The sequence below is a fragment of the Oncorhynchus gorbuscha genome, linkage group LG25 (genome assembly GCF_021184085.1).
Source record: "Oncorhynchus gorbuscha isolate QuinsamMale2020 ecotype Even-year linkage group LG25, OgorEven_v1.0, whole genome shotgun sequence".
NCBI lineage: Eukaryota > Metazoa > Chordata > Actinopteri > Salmoniformes > Salmonidae > Oncorhynchus > Oncorhynchus gorbuscha.
In genome coordinates, this window is record NC_060197.1 from 11,578,702 (window position 1) to 11,596,989 (window position 18,288).

At 45.7% G+C, this 18,288-nt stretch overlaps 1 protein-coding gene across 1 annotated transcript in view; it reads right to left on the reverse strand.

Annotated features, from left to right (window-relative positions):
* LOC124013737 (DENN domain-containing protein 5B-like) overlaps nt 1-17,067 on the reverse strand; it is a 77,673-nt gene extending 60,606 nt beyond the window's left edge. The window contains 1 exon segment of the mRNA XM_046328200.1: nt 16,702-17,067. Coding sequence (XP_046184156.1) covers nt 16,702-16,810 — 109 coding nt within the window. The 5' untranslated portion in view covers nt 16,811-17,067.
* Between the last annotated feature and the right edge of the window lie 1,221 nt (nt 17,068-18,288).

The window sequence follows — 18,288 nt, forward strand, 5'->3', positions numbered from 1 at the left end:
ATGTGTGTCTCTCTCTAAGGCAACATGCAAATTACCAATTTGTGTGTTCATCTGTTGGCACGGATTGCAGCATCCTGAAACAAGCTGAAATAGCATGCCACTTTACATAAAGCAGCTCACAGACTGAGGCCTCAACAGTGGAGTATAAAGACCACATCCACCGTACAACTTGACTACAGATGGATAAAATGTGAAGGAAAGCTGAGAGAAGAAAGAGAAAATATATGAGAAAAGAGATTAAATAATGGTGGATGGATTAAGGCTTTCAGAAATCAAAACCAGTTGTAATTCAGCACATCATCCTCCACGAGCCACAAGGCACCATCACCTTCCTTCACATCAGATAGAGCTGTAAGATAATACAGCTGGACTTCCCCCATCATACCGCCACTGACACCTTTCATCAATCACCATGGCGTGGAGCTCTGCGTTCACCAAGGCCCCGTCAGATCTCATACAACAGTCCATCTGTCTCCATTACAAGCAGGTTGTGAAAACGCGCATTGGTGACAAAAATGTACTTTATGTTATAAAATAAATTTGATTATTCCGTAACCTAATACATCCGATAATAAGCACCGAGCTCTGTTGATATAGCAGTGCCGGTTTCTCGTAAACAACTTTTGAGGATTTTACATTTAGAGGTCGTCGTCTTCGAAGTTGTTTCCAAGGGTCGCAAAATGCTTCACAGAGTTAAGGTATCTTTTGTGAAAAATCTTTAGAATTAATATGAAACTTGTATATGAAAATACTACGTCTCCATCTTCCCTCTATATCGTTTTATGTCCTGTGGATTCAGAATTTTCTACCACTTTTTTCATCTAACCTCCATTGATTAGTGCTCTTTAAAAAGTCAATTTGTTTTTGGTTCGATCATTTTTTTTTTAAAGCACATTTTTCTGTTTCGATAATAAATTTTAAAAAAACATTAAATGCATTATTAAATAATGACAAATTAATGGAAATTCCAATGCTAAAAATAGTTCAATTGCAATACATTACAATCAACTGCCAAAACATTGAAAATATTCCATTGTCTCGGTCAGGTCCACATCGAGTAGACAGCAATCGAAAAATAGGAAATTACTAAGAATTAATTAAATATTTTGTTTTTATTTAATAACTTGATTATTTTTTTATTCCATCATCATCTCATCTCTACTCAGGCAGCAGCCAGCCAGCCAGCCAACATTCTCCCTGCTCCCCATACTTCACTGTCTAGTCATCCTATTTAGCTGGGCTAGCCTGCCTAAGCATGCTGCAGAGCTGCCCAACCATCATTTTGCTAGTTTTTCAAAGTAGCTAAGGCATACTTTCACGAACTGTCTCTATCATTTACATTTACATTTAAGTCATTTAGTGTGAATTTAACCTAATGTACAGCGGTGCATCTAAAACTTAGGTGGGGTGAATTTAACCTAATGTGGGGTTTCAGCTCCGGTGGTGATTGACTCCGGTGTGAATTTAACCTAATGTAGCGGTCGGTGTGAATTTAACCTAATGTAGCGGTCGGTGTGAATTTAACCTAATGTAGCGGTCGGTGTGAATTTAACCTAATGTAGCGGTCGGTGTGAATTTAACCTAATGTAGCGGTCGGTGTGAATTTAACCTAATGTAGCGGTCGGTGTGAATTTAACCTAATGTAGCGGTCGGTGTGAATTTAACCTAATGTAGCGGTCGGTGTGAATTTAACCTAATGTAGCGGTCGGTGTGAATTTAACCTAATGTAGTCGGCGAGTGTATCCACAAGTGTATCCATCTCTGTCAGAGACAGAAAAAAAACAGGCGCAATGGATTATGGTCATAGGAGTTAATACCACGTTTCTGTGCTGAACTTGACTGAGTATATTTGCTCAGCATCCCACTCTCTCGTGAATGATTTCATTTCTCCCTAGAGAAATGACGCGGTGGGCCCAGAAAAACCTGAACTAAATGGAATTCAAGTAATTGAACAGACGTCAGTCAAATGGTTGTTTAATACCCCCCCCCCCCCCCAAAAAAAAAATGGTATGTTGGTTAATCGCTCAGCACTACTGGCCATCCTATGAGGGGAGTCATTTGGAGTAGTGGTTAGTGTTGCTGATCCATTGAGGGTCAAGGGTTGACTTGATCCATGTTACACAAGCACTACAATGAATACTATCAAAGGATAACAGACAGCACCACCCCTAACCCTAACCTTAACGTATGGGAATACTCTATGTTTACTCGGAATAGTTCAGTACAGCCCTTTGCTATGGTCTACTGTAACATTCATCTTCATGTAACCTACAGCATATAACACATAAAAAACAAGGCCATCACAAAGATGAACTGAAACACACATAAAAATATACGTATTCACGTCACTGATGGAGTGCTAAGGTTCAGAAGGTCTACACCAGAAGTTAAGGGTTGTAAGGAGGAAGGTATATAGCGGGTGCAACTAAGCTTGGAATGTGTTGAGTGCAGGGAACACGGTCGCATGTAGCAGTACTGATAAGGGGAACACGGTCGCATGTAGCAGTACTGATAAGGGGAACACGGTCGCATGTAGCAGTACTGATAAGGGGAACACGGTCGCATGTAGCCGTACTGATAAGGGGAACACGGTCGCATGTAGCCGTACTGATAAGGGGAACACGGTCGCATGTAGCAGTACTGATAAGGGGAACACGGTCGCATGTAGCAGTACTGATAAGGGGAACACGGTCGCATGTAGCAGTACTGATAAGGGGAAGACGGTCGCATGTAGCCGTACTGATAAGGGGAACACGGTCGCATGTAGCCGTACTGATAAGGGGAACACGGTCGCATGTAGCCGTACTGATAAGGGGAACACGGTCGCATGTAGCCGTACTGATAAGGGGAACACGGTCGCATGTAGCCGTACTGATAAGGGGAACACGGTCGCATGTAGCCGTACTGATAAGGGGAACACGGTCGCATGTAGCAGTACTGATAAGTACTGATAAGGGGAACACGGTCGCATGTAGCAGTACTGATAAGGGGAACACGGTCGCATGTAGCAGTACTGATAAGGGGAACACGGTCGCATGTAGCAGTACTGATAAGGGGAACACGGTCGCATGTAGCAGTACTGATAAGGGGAACACGGTCGCATGTAGCAGTACTGATAAGGGGAACACGGTCGCATGTAGCAGTACTGATAAGGGGAACACGGTCGCATGTAGCAGTACTGATAAGGGGAACACGGTCGCATGTAGCAGTACTGATAAGGGGAACACGGTCGCATGTAGCAGTACTGATAAGGGGAACACGGTCGCATGTAGCAGTACTGATAAGGGGAACACGGTCGCATGTAGCAGTACTGATAAGGGGAACACGGTCGCATGTAGCAGTACTGATAAGGGGAACACGGTCGCATGTAGCAGTACTGATAAGGGGATCACGGTCGCATGTAGCAGTACTGATAAGGGGAGAAACCGCTGAAGGATCATTTCACTTAGCTCCCTGCCTAGCAAGAATGATGCAATGTTTAGAGATGAGGAGGAGACTCCATCCGAAGTGGGGTACGAATACCACCACGGGGGCAGCCAGGTCTGTGTCTGACTTACAGCTGTGCCGACCCTTTGGGAAGAATTCAACTCGGTTGAGCTTCTCTAGTGTCCGTGAGTCATTTACTCTGATAATTAAGAACCTAACACCACAGAGAACATGGACAGACTGCCGCTAGGTAGTCAGTCTGACGTTTACGGTCTTGATCAGCACAGATGCAACCTGGGTACCTAACGCATAGTGCCTTTTGTAACAAGCTCGGTCAGTGCGGCCAACAGACGGACACAAATTAAGCAAAGAAGAGCAGAGTTAGGTACAACAAAAGAGATTATTTCCCTGGGTGGGGAAATGAGGCTTTCAGAGAACAGAGATTTACACTTTTTGTTTCATCCAGGACAACACACAATGACATTGGCGTTTGCCCTGATAAATGTTTAACAGCTGGAGGGAGATTACGCCCATCCACATATAAAGTAGCTACTACTGTTCATTCACAATCTCGACACTCCAATCCATTCTCATTTTAACAGCGGAGTATTACAGACTCCAGCCAATTCCCTCTCAATGGAGAGCAGGTGGTTCGGAGAGCCAAGAGAAGCGAGATATTTCAACTGAACTGAACGCAGAATGTCTCCGTCAGATTTTGTCCAGTACATTTGTCAGATTCTCTCACTTTCCATCTCCCCATCTTTCTCTCCCTCCCTCCCCAATCTCTCGCTCTCCCACTCCCTCCCCATCTCTCTTTTCCTCCCTCCCGCCCCATCTCTCTTTTCCTCCCTCCCCATCTCTCTTTTCCTCCCTATCTCTTTCTCTCTCCCCATCGCTCCCCCCCATCTCTCTTTCTCTCCCTCCCAGTCTCTCTCCCTCCCTTCCTCCCCATCTCTATTTTCCTCCCTCCCTCCCCATCTCCCACATATCTCTTTCTCGCTCTCTCTCCCCCATCTCTCTCTCCCCATCTCTCTCCCCTCCCTCCCTCCCTCCCCATATCTCTCTCTCCCTCCCTCCCCATATCTCTCTCTCCCTCCCTCCCCATATCTCTCTCTCCCTCCCTCCCCATATCTCTCTCTCCCTCCCCCCTCTCTCTCCCCCCCATCTCTCTCTCCCTCCCCATCTCTCTCTCTCTCTCCCCCTCTCCCATCTCTCTCTCTCTCTCTCTCCTCCCTCCCCCTTCCCATCTCTCTCTCTCCCTCCCTCCCCATATCTCTCTCTCACTCCCTCCCTCCCTCCCCCTCCCCATCTCTCTCCACCCTCCCCATCTCTCTCTCCCTCCCTCCCTCCCCCCCATCTCTCTCTCCCTTCCTCCCTCCCCATCTCTCTCCCTCCCCCTCTCCATCCTCCCTCCCCATCTCTCCCCTCCCCATCCCCTCTCCTCCCCTCCTCCCTCCCCATCTCTCTCTCCCTCCCCATCTCTCTCTCCCTCCCTCCTCCCCATCTCTCTCTCCCTCCCTCCTCCCCATCTCTCTCTCCCTCCTCCCCATCTCTCTCTCCCCCCATCTCCCCCCTCCCCATCTCTCTCCCCTCCCCCCTCCCTCCCCATCTCTCTCCCTCCCCCTCCCCCCCCCATCTCTCTCCCTCCCCCCTCCCCCCATCTCTCTCTCTCCCCCCCCCCATCTCTCTCTCCCCCCCCTCCCCATCCCCCTCCATCTCTCCATCCCCCCCCCCCCCTCTCCCCCATCTCTCTCTCCCCTCCCCATCTCTCCATCTCTCTCTCCCTCCCCATCTCTCCATCTCTCTCTCCCTCCCCCTCCCCATCTCTCTCTCCCTCCCCCCCCCATCTCTCTCCCTCCCCCTCCCCATCTCTCTCCCTCCCCCTCCCCATCTCTCCCTCCCCCTCATCTCTCTCTCCTATCCTCATCATCAGACAATACAAACACCAAGAGTCCTACTATTTATCCTCATCATCAGACAATACAAACACCAAGAGTCCTACTATTTATCCTCATCATCAGACAATACAAACACCAAGAGTCCTACTATTTATCCTCATCATCAGACAATACAAACACCAAGAGTCCTACTATTTATCCTCATCATCAGACAATACAAACACCAAGAGTCCTACTATTTATCCTCATCATCAGACAATACAAACACCAAGAGTCCTACTATTTATCCTCATCATCAGACAATACAAACACCAAGAGTCCTACTATTTATCATCATCAGACAATATAAACACCAAGAGTCCTACTATTTATCATCATCAGACAATATAAACACCAAGAGTCCTACTATTTATCATCATCAGACAATATAAACACCAAGAGTCCTACTATTTATCCTCATCAGACAATACAAACACCAATAAAATAGAACATCTGATTGAATTTCATTCATTGTAGACACTCACAAATTTGCAATGCTCAGTGCTTGCCACTTCATTGTACAGGTAGCCTACACAAGGACAATCCACCACATCACTACTGTCAGCAGATCATTAATTATATTTCCATGGAGCAGACAGCAGAGGTATAATGTATGTTTTACATAGAAACAGAATGGCTAGAACAGACAGGGTTATTTGTTAGCGCTAGTCCTGCCAGCCCATTGTCCCTCTCTGTGCCATCCTTTTCCATAATCGCCGCTCTGTATGAATCACCAGCATGTGACGGGGAAGAGACAGTCCTAGCCAATGATTACCCACAGTCTTTATGACTGCCGTGACACCGCCCCCCGGAGATACCTATTACATGTCTTTGTCATGGGGGTGTATCTGTAGGCCACTGAGGAGCCCTTAGAGAGAGCAGCAGAGGCCGCCAACATGAGACTTGTAGGGACAGCCTGGGGACCGTGTGTGTGAGCACGCGCGTGTCAATGTCCTGTGCAAGACACGGAAAGAGAGAGCGAGACAGAGAGAGGGAAGGAGAAACAGAGAGAGATCAATGTGTCCTATCTGATTGCGATCACATATTGTTTACCCAGCGGGTTCATCACAGGGCACAGGTCGCTGGATGAGTTGGAGCTCGGTCAAAGAACAAAGTCAACATGACCGGCCAGCTAAGCGTCACCAGACAGACATGAACACACCCACACTCTGTCGAAGGCACACATCATGTTGAAAGATCGAATCCCAGCAGCCACAACAGAGAAAGCCTTCCAAGTGATCCCTAGCAGACCATACTGTCAACCAATTAGATTCATATTCTGGGGGTTGTCATGGCGAATAGATGTTCTGGAATGTTCCGAGGGCCTGCTTGTTTGTTGGAGGTTGTCGTTTTCCTACTGGACTTCTGGACTGGACAGCCAATGTGACTCGGCTTTAGTCTCCATCAAGACGTTGAATCAACTTTACTGTCGGCTACACTGGAGCTCTTCAAATATATTCACAAATTCTCTCAAATGTATCTAAGTACATTTAAAACCAATATTAAAATAGAGATTCAGACATTTGACGGATTCTAATAAAATGTAACGTTTTTCGAGTTAAACTGTCGTTGAGTGAATGATTACTGTGGAGTATGAATGGAGTTCAGGCCATGAAACTGTGTGTATACTCATTTAGAAAGGCTGAACAAATCAGATAAGAGGAAATTGCCTAGGATCAAATAGCAGGGTCAGGCCCAGAACAGAAGATGGACGAGGTGTGATTCTGACATCTGGCTAAACAAAGAGAGAAGCATGGACATTCCACAGGCTAAAGGAGGGAAACTCATTGGGGTCATAAAGTCTATAGCTGGGGAGGTGACACCTACACCAGGGGGGGTTGACCAAAAGGAGGGAAGAGTAGAAGATGCTTTGTGAACTTTCTAAATGTATGCACTCAGCTAACTGTCTCCTTGGTATTAAACACTTGAAACTTCTCTTGAGCTTTTGGTCTCAATTCCTTATTGCAAAGAGGTTGCAATAGCATTTTCCCTTTTAACACATGATATAAAAATGCTTGTTGGACAGATTCACAAATGAGAAAAGGGCTCGAAAACCACATCTGCCACACTAAAACCCACAGATATTGCATGTCTGTGAACTTAACACACTCTAGCAATCTCTATAAAAACATGCTTCTCTTCTCATTCATCAACTTGTCTGGCTGGCACACATAAATTATGTAAGAAATACATTTCAGCTCTTAAATGTTCTGATTTGCGCAACATGAATAATCCCTGACTGTCCAGTAGCAGGTCCTTACACTTGCGATGGCCCTGTCGCAAGGCACCACCCTGGGCTGTAATCTATCATGGGAGACGGCCCTGGATGGCTGCCGTGGTGATGGCTATCGGGTGTTAGTTACATAAGGAGATTTACAGCCGGCGCCCCTGATATAACAGCGCAACGTTATTATGAGGAGGAGGCCGGGTGCTGTTCTGCTGACGGTGTGACCCGTGTTGCTAGGGACGCTGGGCGGTGTAGTATTATTATCATCCTGTGATTGATGGAAATGAACCAGCGTGCATTAAATCACACACAGCTCTTCATCTGACAGGGACTTTCCCCGTCGCTTTCATCCAGAAGCATCTTTCTTCTTCTGCATTTCTATCCCTCTCTTGCCCTTTATAAATTATCTCCACCTCTTCTCTGTTCTTCCTCATTTGATGATTCTCCCAAGAGATGACTTTCTCTTGCCCGTCTCCCCGAGTCCCCACCTCCCTTCACCGTCTGCAATCCTCTCATTCTTTCTCCCTATGGCATATCTATTAATCTCTCCCTATGGCATATCTATTTACCCTATGGTACTCCCGATCACGGCCAGTTGTGATACAGCCCGGGATTGAACCAAGGTCTGTAGTGACGCCTCTGGCACTACGCTGCGCCATTCGGGAGCCTACATGTACCGGGTAGGCTTTGCCTGGCTACCCAGACTCCTTTCTCCGTTCAAACACTATGCCACGTTCACTGACGATTGTTTTGGGATATTACCATAGTCTGGATATTACCATACTCCCCAACCCTTCACCGAATATGAACACATTCGGGCCATCCGATTGGTCCCAGAAACCAATGGGTTGGGCCAGAGACCAAACACACGGGGTGAAGTGGCGTTTTCGAAGTACAAAATTGGATTTGATACTTTGATTGGTTATAGACGATCCAATCGTTGACCAACTTGTTTTCACCACAAACCACGTCACCCAAACAACTTTAAATATGCCAGATTCAGACTAAAGTCTGTCGCGAGTGAGGAGTCAGGCTAGGATAGGCTACCACGGATTGTCATATATTGTGGCTTAACCGACGTGGGCTTGTATGTAACATACATCCAGGATTCTCATAGTTGAGCAGAGTGTACAGACTGACTCATTGTAGAAAACCACAGGAAGTCTTCAAGTGCTCTTGAGATTGACAATACAACAATGGCACTCTACAGTGTCTGTTCAAGTCCAGCTTCAATCCCTTCCAAAAGGGGACATATTCCTAGAACAATCACAGCCATAGTGGCTTTTAAGAGCATCCATGTCTTGTCCAACAAGAGAAGAGTGTCACACAACACTCCAGTCATTTGACTGTCAGATGAGGATTATTGAGGCATAGTTATTCCACTAGCCTCTTCTCCTCAAAGTGTAAAGCTACAATATTTGGTTACGGTGATTGACAGCACATTCCTGTGGCTCTCACTTCTATTATGGCAGATCATTTGTTCCTGGTCAATAGGCTTCTCTGCCAGTACTGTTTGGACACAGATCACGGCAGAATAATAACTGATGGAAACAGAGAGAGTGAAATGTCAGATAGTGACATCTCCATATGCTGACCGCCTCACAAACATACAGTACCAGTCATTCAAGGATTTTTCTTTATTTTTTAAAACTATTTTCTACATTGTAGAACCAAAAGCAGTGTTCAACAAAACAGAATATATTTTATATTTCTTCAAATAGCCACCATTTGCCTTGATGACAGCTTTGCACACACGCTCTTGGCACTCTCAACCAGCTTTAAAAAATATTTAACCTTTATTTAACTAGGCAAGTCAGTTATGAACAAATTCTTATGTATAATGACAGCCTTGGAACAGTGGGTTAACAGCCTTGTTAAGGGGCAGAACAACAGATTTTTACCTTGTCGGCTCAGGGATTTGATCTAGCAACCTTTCCTGCTGCCCCAGGTAGCCGAGGAATGATTTTCCAACAGTCTTGAAGGAGTTCCCACATATACTGAGCACTCAACCCAAACCATTGTCGTGGAAATCCTAACACAGGAACACTCAAAGTCAATCTTAAATGAATCATTGTCTATTTGTCAGCGCGCTGGAGAGGTTCCAACCAACACAATGCACCATAGTACACGCTGCACAATGCACCATAGTACACGCTGCACAATGCACCATAGTACACGCTGCACAATGCACCATAGTACATAGTACATGCCTCTGCAGCAGAGGTAACACTGGGTCTTCCTTTCCTGTGACGGTCCTCAAGAGAGCCAGTTTCATCATAGCGCTTGGATGGTTTGTGCGACTGCACTTGAATAAACTTTCAAAGTTCTTGAAATTTTCCAGATTGACTGACCTTCATGTCTTAAAGTAATGATGGCTGTCCTATCTCTTGGCTTATTTAAGCTGTTCTTGCCATAATATGGACTTGGTCTTTTACCAAATAGGGCTATCTTCTGTATACCACCCCTACCTTGGCAAAACACAACTGATCGGCTCCAACGCAATAAGGAAAGATATTCCTCAAAGTAACTTTTAACAAGGCCCGCCTGTTAATTGAAATGCGTTCCAGGTGACTACCTCACTAATCTGGTTGAGATAACGCCAAGAGTGTGCAAACGCTATCAAGGCGAAGGGTATGTTGATTTGTTTAACACTTTTTTTTGGTTACTACATGATTCCCATATCTGTCATTTAATAGTTCTGATGACTTTACTATTATTCTACAATGTAGAAAATATAAAAAAGAAAGAAAAATGAGTAAGTGTGTCCAAGCTTTTGACTGGCACTGTATGTTGCTTAACCTCCAGAGATGTAGAAACATAGTTTTTAACCCCAGGATGAAGACAGGCCCGCTCATACAAAGAGCTGCGTTATACGGAACACCACAAACCTCAGGAGGTATTAAACAGTAAACATGATCCGTAACTGACAAACGGTGGCACTTCAATAATAACCGACGACAACACACACATTACCTTCCGATCACCATTAATATGTCTTTACCTAGTACCCATTGTGGACTGAGAGTCATTTTAGTGTAGAAGAAAAAGACAAAGTGGAATAAAACGAGACAGAAAAGCAGCAACACAGTCAGTGTCACTTCAGAACAATCAATCTACAAAAGCTGTAAGAGAATCTGCTAGAAGCATATAGCCACAGAAATGTGATTTCCTCAATAGCCTACTAACACTGAACACCACTATCTAAACAAGGCTCCTAGGCCACCACTATAAATAACGTTAAGCCTCTGGCTGGCCTTACCAAAACAACAACTCCCTGTCCCATCTAGGCTGGGTTTCTGTACAGCACTTTGTGACATCGACTGATGTAGAAAGGGCTTTATAAATATATTTGATTGATTGAAGACATTTTGGTTGAATGCATTCAGTTGTGCAACTGATTAGGTATCCTTTTCCTTTCATTTCTTCGTCCCTCACCCACTAAACCCCATTCTCCCACGTCTGCTGTTGCTGAGCCCAGGGAGAGAGGGAGCATATGGGAGACCGGGTCAAGGGTCAAACAGGGAGTGGTGTGAAATAGGGCGCACAGTCCTCAGTGATCAACTGCTCGTTTTGAGACTGGTCGTGGGGTATTTGTGTGATTGGAGCAGGGTTTGGGGGACCGATGGTGCTACCGTGGCAACAGGCTCCCAGCAACAGCAGCCCCACCTATCGCCCACTCCTCCCCGAGGCTGGGTATCCATCAAGATCAGGTGGGTCGGTTACACCTTTTAACCTCTGACCTTTAACTTAAAACACTTGACAGGTCGACAGTGATCCATGTCGGTAACGATGGTGACAGTGTCCCTGACATGGATCTAATGAGCTTCTTGCCAGACTATGCTGTAAGGACAGAGTAGCCTGCGTTATACCAAACAAACAAATAGTTTTTTTCTCCATTGAATTCCAGTCCGCGTCGACTTCAGCGTCTGGACATTGTCACTGCTTTTTGGCATAAATGTTATTAGTGTTGAAGCGTGGAGCACTGCTCAGTGTAGCCTGGAGGAGCTGTCTGAATGGATTAAACTAACAGGCTTAACCCAGCCTACCGATAGACAGCTCTACCTACTGCCTAGCTCACTGGCCTGACTACAGATCACACTACTACACACAGGAGACGATGGCATAGAGAGATGGAGGAAATCGCTACACAGTGGAGAGAGAGAGACAGAGAGAGGGGGGGGGGGGGGGAGTAGGATGAGAGAGAGAGAGAGAGAGAGATAGATATATAGAGAAAGAAAGAGAGAAAGAAAAACTCATACGAGAGAGAGTGGGAAGAAGAAATAATTCAATGTGTGACCATTAAAAGCTATAGAGGACATTTAGCTTCCCCTCCTCTTTGTCTAGAGAAACCCCCTTGGTCACATGACCAGAGAACAGAAGGTGTTAGCCACAATGTTGACCTATTAATATGAATTAGCATAAGTGTTAGCCTATGGGTTTATGTTATCAGATTCCTACATGTCCATTAGCATATGTCAACAAGGGCATGCGTCAGCGCTGGCCTGTGTCATCATTAGCATATGCCAGTGTTGTATTAGCATTATCCAAGGGCTGCATTGTGCCGACTTCCAGACTGGCCCCTGGAGGACAGATGGCCAAGGACAGCAGTAAAGCCCATCAAATCTCTTTGTGAGGCTCCTTCACTGGGCTTTCTGACACTCCCTGTCCCACCTCAGCCCAGTTTAGCTAGTCCCTACAGGCCTACATTCCGTTATCAACGTGTAGGTCATTACACCAGAAACACTAGTACACCCCTGCTCTCCAGGGACACGTATAGAGTTCTAGAGACAGACACTACTAAATATGTGCATGTATTAGGCAACACAGTTTATGAATGGGGTTGAATTACTTAAGATTTCACTCAGACAACCTTTTTTTCCCTTCTTTTTTTAAACCTTTATTTAACTTGGCAAGTCAGTTGAGAACAATGACGGCCTTCCGGGGAACAATGGCGGTAACCACTGAACCACTGCCTTGTTCAGGGGCAGAACGACAGATTTGTACCTTGTCAGCTCAGAGATTCGATCCAGCAACCTTTCGGTTACTGGCCCAACGCTCTAACCACTAGGCTACCTGCCACCATCTTAATCCGTCAGTGTCAAATATGGCATTCATGATCCTATAGGTAATAACAGGATAATATGCAGTGAATAGAAGTGGGAAGACACTTGTCCATGTGCAATTGAGTGTGACTGGGAGAAAGATTAGTGTGGGAGAGTTAGGATAACAGACAGGTGTGAGGAGTCTGAGGTATGAAAGAGGAAGACAGGGAGGAAGGATGAATGGACAGGGATAAAAGATAGGGCAGAAAGAGGAGGTCTGGGACCCTGGAGCCGATGGAGAGACTCTCCCCTTTCCACACCCCTTCCAAAGAGACCGGATCGACTACAAATGAACATTCTCACCTGACGGAGTACATAGCATCATTGCAGGATTGCTGACTGAAAGCCGAACCTAAACATCTGTTGTTAATCTGTTGTGTACTGGTACAGGCTGTATCTTAAGTGTGTTTGTGATGTTTGTCGGTAAGACTACTTCATTTCATATTTATGGATGCTTTCCTGGATGTCTTTCCCATCAGTGGGGGGTTAGAGTGAGGGGTGCGAGGTGAGGAAGGGGTGAGGAGAGGGGAGGCTCACAAGGAAGGAGCACGGACATAATAGCTTTCCCTCTACAGCTGGAGCCAACCCTGCCTCCCAGAATAGCACACACCCCTTCTCACTTTTCAGCGCCCCCCCGGACCACAATGCACCTGGTCCTAGAATACAGGGAATGAACAACACATTGGTGGCGGGCCTCTGTAAGAGTGGAACTATTTCTGTCGCTCTAGTCACCAGCCAGGATATATATAAACCACTTCAAGACTCTGACGTCAGTGAGTGAGACTTCTATTATAGTGCCTCGATTAAAGCGATACTTCGGGATTTTGGCAATGGAGCCTTTTATCTACCTCCCAAGAATCAGATGCACTTGTAACATGCTAGCTGTTCCCATAGACTTCCAGTCATTGTGCTAACGCTAGTTATCATTGGATGGCAAAAGTACCTCTTAACTTCCTTCATACTGGACACAGAGACACAACAATGGTATCCATGAGTTCATCTGACTAAGGGATAGTAGATAAAGGGCTTCATAGCCAAAATCCCAAACTATCTCTTTAATTGGAGTGACACCCACTTCAACTCTCCTCCACTTTGGAAATGTTTAATCTCTGAAGGACAAGCATGGAGGTCAAACCCAATGAAAAGTGTGGTACTAACATGCTCACTGAATGTAAAAATACTACACACACCTAGGGAAATAGATGGCATCCACTGGGAAAGTTACACCCCCCCACCCACACACACACACGCATGCATTCAAATCCAGAGGAAGTCTGGCCCGGGTGCCTAGAACAATGGGCCTGGGGAAACTGGCCTACTGCCGCACAAAGGGACTGGAAGGGGGATGGAAGGAGGGGAATCATAGCCACATTCATAGCCCAATATAAGAAAGGCCGAGCACGAGCCTAATGTGGATCAGACCGAAACCAGCCCAGACCTAACCAGCCACTGTAAAACAGGATACAAGTCAGGCGTGGGCTGCTATAGCGACAGATAAGAAAGAAGAAGCCCATAGCGAGTGGCGACATGTTGACGTCAATGATATCCATCACGGCCATCTGAGGAGTGTCGTGGGGGAGGAGAGTGATGGGCGACCGAGCAGCCTAATCTGAATTGCATATTAATGTCAGTGTGGGATGTTCAGTTGTTCACTGGGGCAGATGACAAAGCCCTGGGGAGAGATTGGGATGCTGAGGAGGGGGAAAGAGGCGAGGGAGAGGGGGAGGAGATAACGGTCTACAAATGGCTCCTGTAATGGATTCTACTAGACCCTTTCCCGCCGCGTCTGTGGATAAACAGCGCTACGTTAACGGACCACCACAACAGCACACGATCAATTACTAGAAGATCAACGGAGAAAATGTTGTAGCAGACTACCATACTCCTCAAACACACAACCTAATCACAGAGACGCGTAGACACACTGTACCATAATGCCCAAGTACAGGTATAGTACTTCCTGAGACTTCGCTGAGTAGTAGTAGTATGTAGGAATAAGAACAGTAAAGTTTTGACAGATGGTGGCGTCTCAACTAATGTCTGGAGACAGATTTGGCAAATCCCCTAAAGAAACTAAAACTCGGTCCCACAATGCTTTGTTAGTCACCACACCAGAGACACAGTCTCTGAATGATCAAAATCCACAGCAACACTGGCATCATCACTCTGTCCACTCTTCTACCGTATCACTCCGACACGCCATCTCTTTCTCTCACCCAGTCCTTTCCTCTCCTTTCCTAACAGCCGATGGCTCAACTCCTCCGACTGTTAACTTGTGCCCCAGTTTCACACAGACACACAGGCAGATGCTCAGAGGGTTGGGGTGATCAGTGTGAGGGCAGCAGACAGGGAGGCATATGGGCTCAGTGTGGTGGATGCTCAGCAGTGTCACATCTGAGGATCAACGACGCTCCACAGCCTGAGAGCAACACACACACTGGCAACAAATGGTTCCGATGCAGACCTAACCACAAGCAGATAAAGAGAAACATGAACTTAATCACAGAGACAACACACAACACACACACACACACACACACACACACACACACACACACACACACACACACACACATTTATAGAGACGAGACAGGAACATCCCACAGTGTCATAAACTAATCCTCACAGAATCAAACGATTAGCCACAAAATAACACCCTGACAGCACTCTTTGACTGTCCTAACATCCTGCCCCCATAGAGGGTCTGATTAAACACGCAACTAAAGGAATCCTGAATCCTCCCATTCTAGAGTCTTGTGCTTGGAAAGTACAAGAAGAGCTGTTTCCCGAAGGACAAAGGATTCAAATCAGAAGCAATCACAGCTCACTCACTTCAGGTAAGGCTGTTCCATGAACACGCACACAGACCGTCAAGTATGCATATGCAACAACAGTATGACGCGACCACACGGTAACACAGTCTACTCATCCAACAGAACCACATGTGCAAAGCTCTCAATGTCAAAGAAAGCTCCCTTTCCTATAGACGTATTATGTCACAGAGGAAAGGTTCATATTCAACAGGAGAATAAGAGTCGGAATCTGCCGGGTAATTCAATATGAACAGGCTGCAAACAAATTAAAAACATGCTGCATCACCAGAGCACTGCAATTTGGCAGTGTTCCAGCGACTCTGAACGCAGCCCAGTTGGCCCCTGAACGCAGCCCAGTTGGCCCCTGAACGCAGCCCAGTTGGCCCCTGAACGCAGCCCAGTGGGGGGCTGGCTGAGGATCGATGGAGGGTCTCTACTTTGTGCTTAGGGGGCTGTGCACTTTGTTCAGTCACTGATGCAAAACTGAAGGGGGCGACCCTGAAATCAATACTGGACCTGCATGGTTAACAGGGAGTACTGAGAGCTTGCAATTGCGCTGAACAAACACACAGCCTCACTAAACAGAGAAAGGACCTGAGTCCAAAGCTGATTGAACCTTGAATATGTGCAGATGTTGAATTTCAGCTCTTCTTGACGGAGGACGGGTTAATGGGGGGTGTTAACTATTTTATTATTCAAATAACAATGATTATCCTTAGTAGCAGCCTTTGTAAACAAAAACATCATAAAAGCCTCCAATGTTCTGCACTGAAACACCAGCCTCATGAGAAGTGTTGGCGTTTTATCTTTGAAATGACGACATTATAGCCATTGCTTTCTCACTCTCTTTTTAGTCCACACAATCAGCAAGGACAGGTCTGACAAACAAGTGGAGAAATGTCCCCAATACCTTTAACCCAGTTTACTAGAGACTACAATAATGTAAACAAGGTGAAGTCAGGCTGCAACTGTAGCCATTGTCCTAATGATGTTGTTTTTAAAACACAGCACATCATTTATGACCTTCAGAGACTGTAAACTTTGTTCCAAATAAATGATATGCACTGATAATGTCACTAACATTCATGTGTATTAGTTTAAATTGAAATAGTCCGTGTAAAAAAAAACAACAACAGTTGTTTTTGTATAGTTACCTCATAGGGAAAAGGTTCATTTCAATAAGTAAGTAATCTTACCGGCTAATTCGTCCGGTTCCAGCCCAGTTTCGGTGTCTATTCCGCATATCGCAAAGTAGTGAGCGAAGCGGCAGGGCGCCGCTCCAGACGCCGCGTTGGTCCCACTCATCTTGGAACACAGATCAGTGTCCTCCCGTTCCTAGTACTCCAACCGAGACATCTACATAGCGATAATTAGTCTGGTTTTAAAACGATCCTTTAGTCTTTGTAAATGGCAGAATAATAGTGCTCCGACGCAAGATTAAATTAGTTTACTCTTCGTCAAATATATATATTTAAATTGATTGAAATATCGAAGAGAACACTTGCTGGTTCTCGGTCGCACAGACAATACTGATCGAACCGAATGGGATGAGCTCGGAGTGTGAGTGCTGGCTTTCATGCCTCGCGAGGGTGGAGGCTCGACGCGTGGCAGGGCGGGACATTCAAATCAAATCTGATGCATACATTAGGTGGATAATGTGCACTGTATGTTGTCTACATGTTAATCAATATTCTGCAGGCTATGTTTAATTCTCAGAATTGATTAAGGTTAATTCAATTATTTATAATGGACATTATCTCATGAGATGGGCCTAACATACAGTATTAAGCCTGTTATTTCCCCAATATTCCTATCCCATGCAACAAACACAATGGACTTCCTCAGGTTAATGACTGGCGAGGTGAGGTTAATGACCATGAGAGTTTTAGCACTGTGCTGGGAAGGGCCTTTTCCTCCACAGCCCAGTGCCTCTCCTCTGACACCTGCGCAGCTGAGATCAAAACACACACAGCTCATTTACAGCCAGTCAGAGGACAGTGTGATATTTTGACCCCTTGCTGAGAACCTGTCTTCCTGTCACAGAGTCTGAGAAATGAAAGGGGAGAACAGGGAGAATAGAAGAGAAAGGCTACCATTACATTGGCTGAATTTGAACCCTACGATCCCCCAGGCAAGGTCAGCCATGTACAGAATCCTGTAGCCTATTAAGTAAAATAATGGGGGTTGAGGAAAACAGAAACAAAAGCAAGCTGACATCAAGTATGTAAGTTTAGGACTTTTCAACTCGTGAAGAGATATTTTATTATAAACTGGGTGGATTGAGCCCTGAATGTTGATGGGCTGAATGTTGATGGGCTGTTATATCAGACCGTATATCACAGGTATGACAAAAAGTTATTTGTACTGCTCTAATTACTTTGGTAACGAGTTTATAATTGCAATCAGGCACCTCGGGGGTTTGTGGTATATGGCCAATTTTGTGGCTCCTGAATGGAGCAGCGGTCTAATGCACTGCATCGCAGTGCTAGAGGCGTCACTACAGACACCCTGGTTCGAATCCATGCTGTATCATAACTGGCCGTGATTGGGAGTCCCATAGGGCGGTGCACAATTGGCCCAGGTTTGGTCGGTGTAGGCTGTCATTGTAAATAAGAATTTGTTCTTAAATGACTTGCCTAGTTAAATAAAGGATTTTTATTTTATATACCACAGCTAAGAGCTGTTCTTAGGCATAACACAACGCGGGCCATATACCACACACCCTCATGCCTTATATATTCTAGACATTCTCAACAGGCCTCCACCACCCTTGGTCCTTGTAG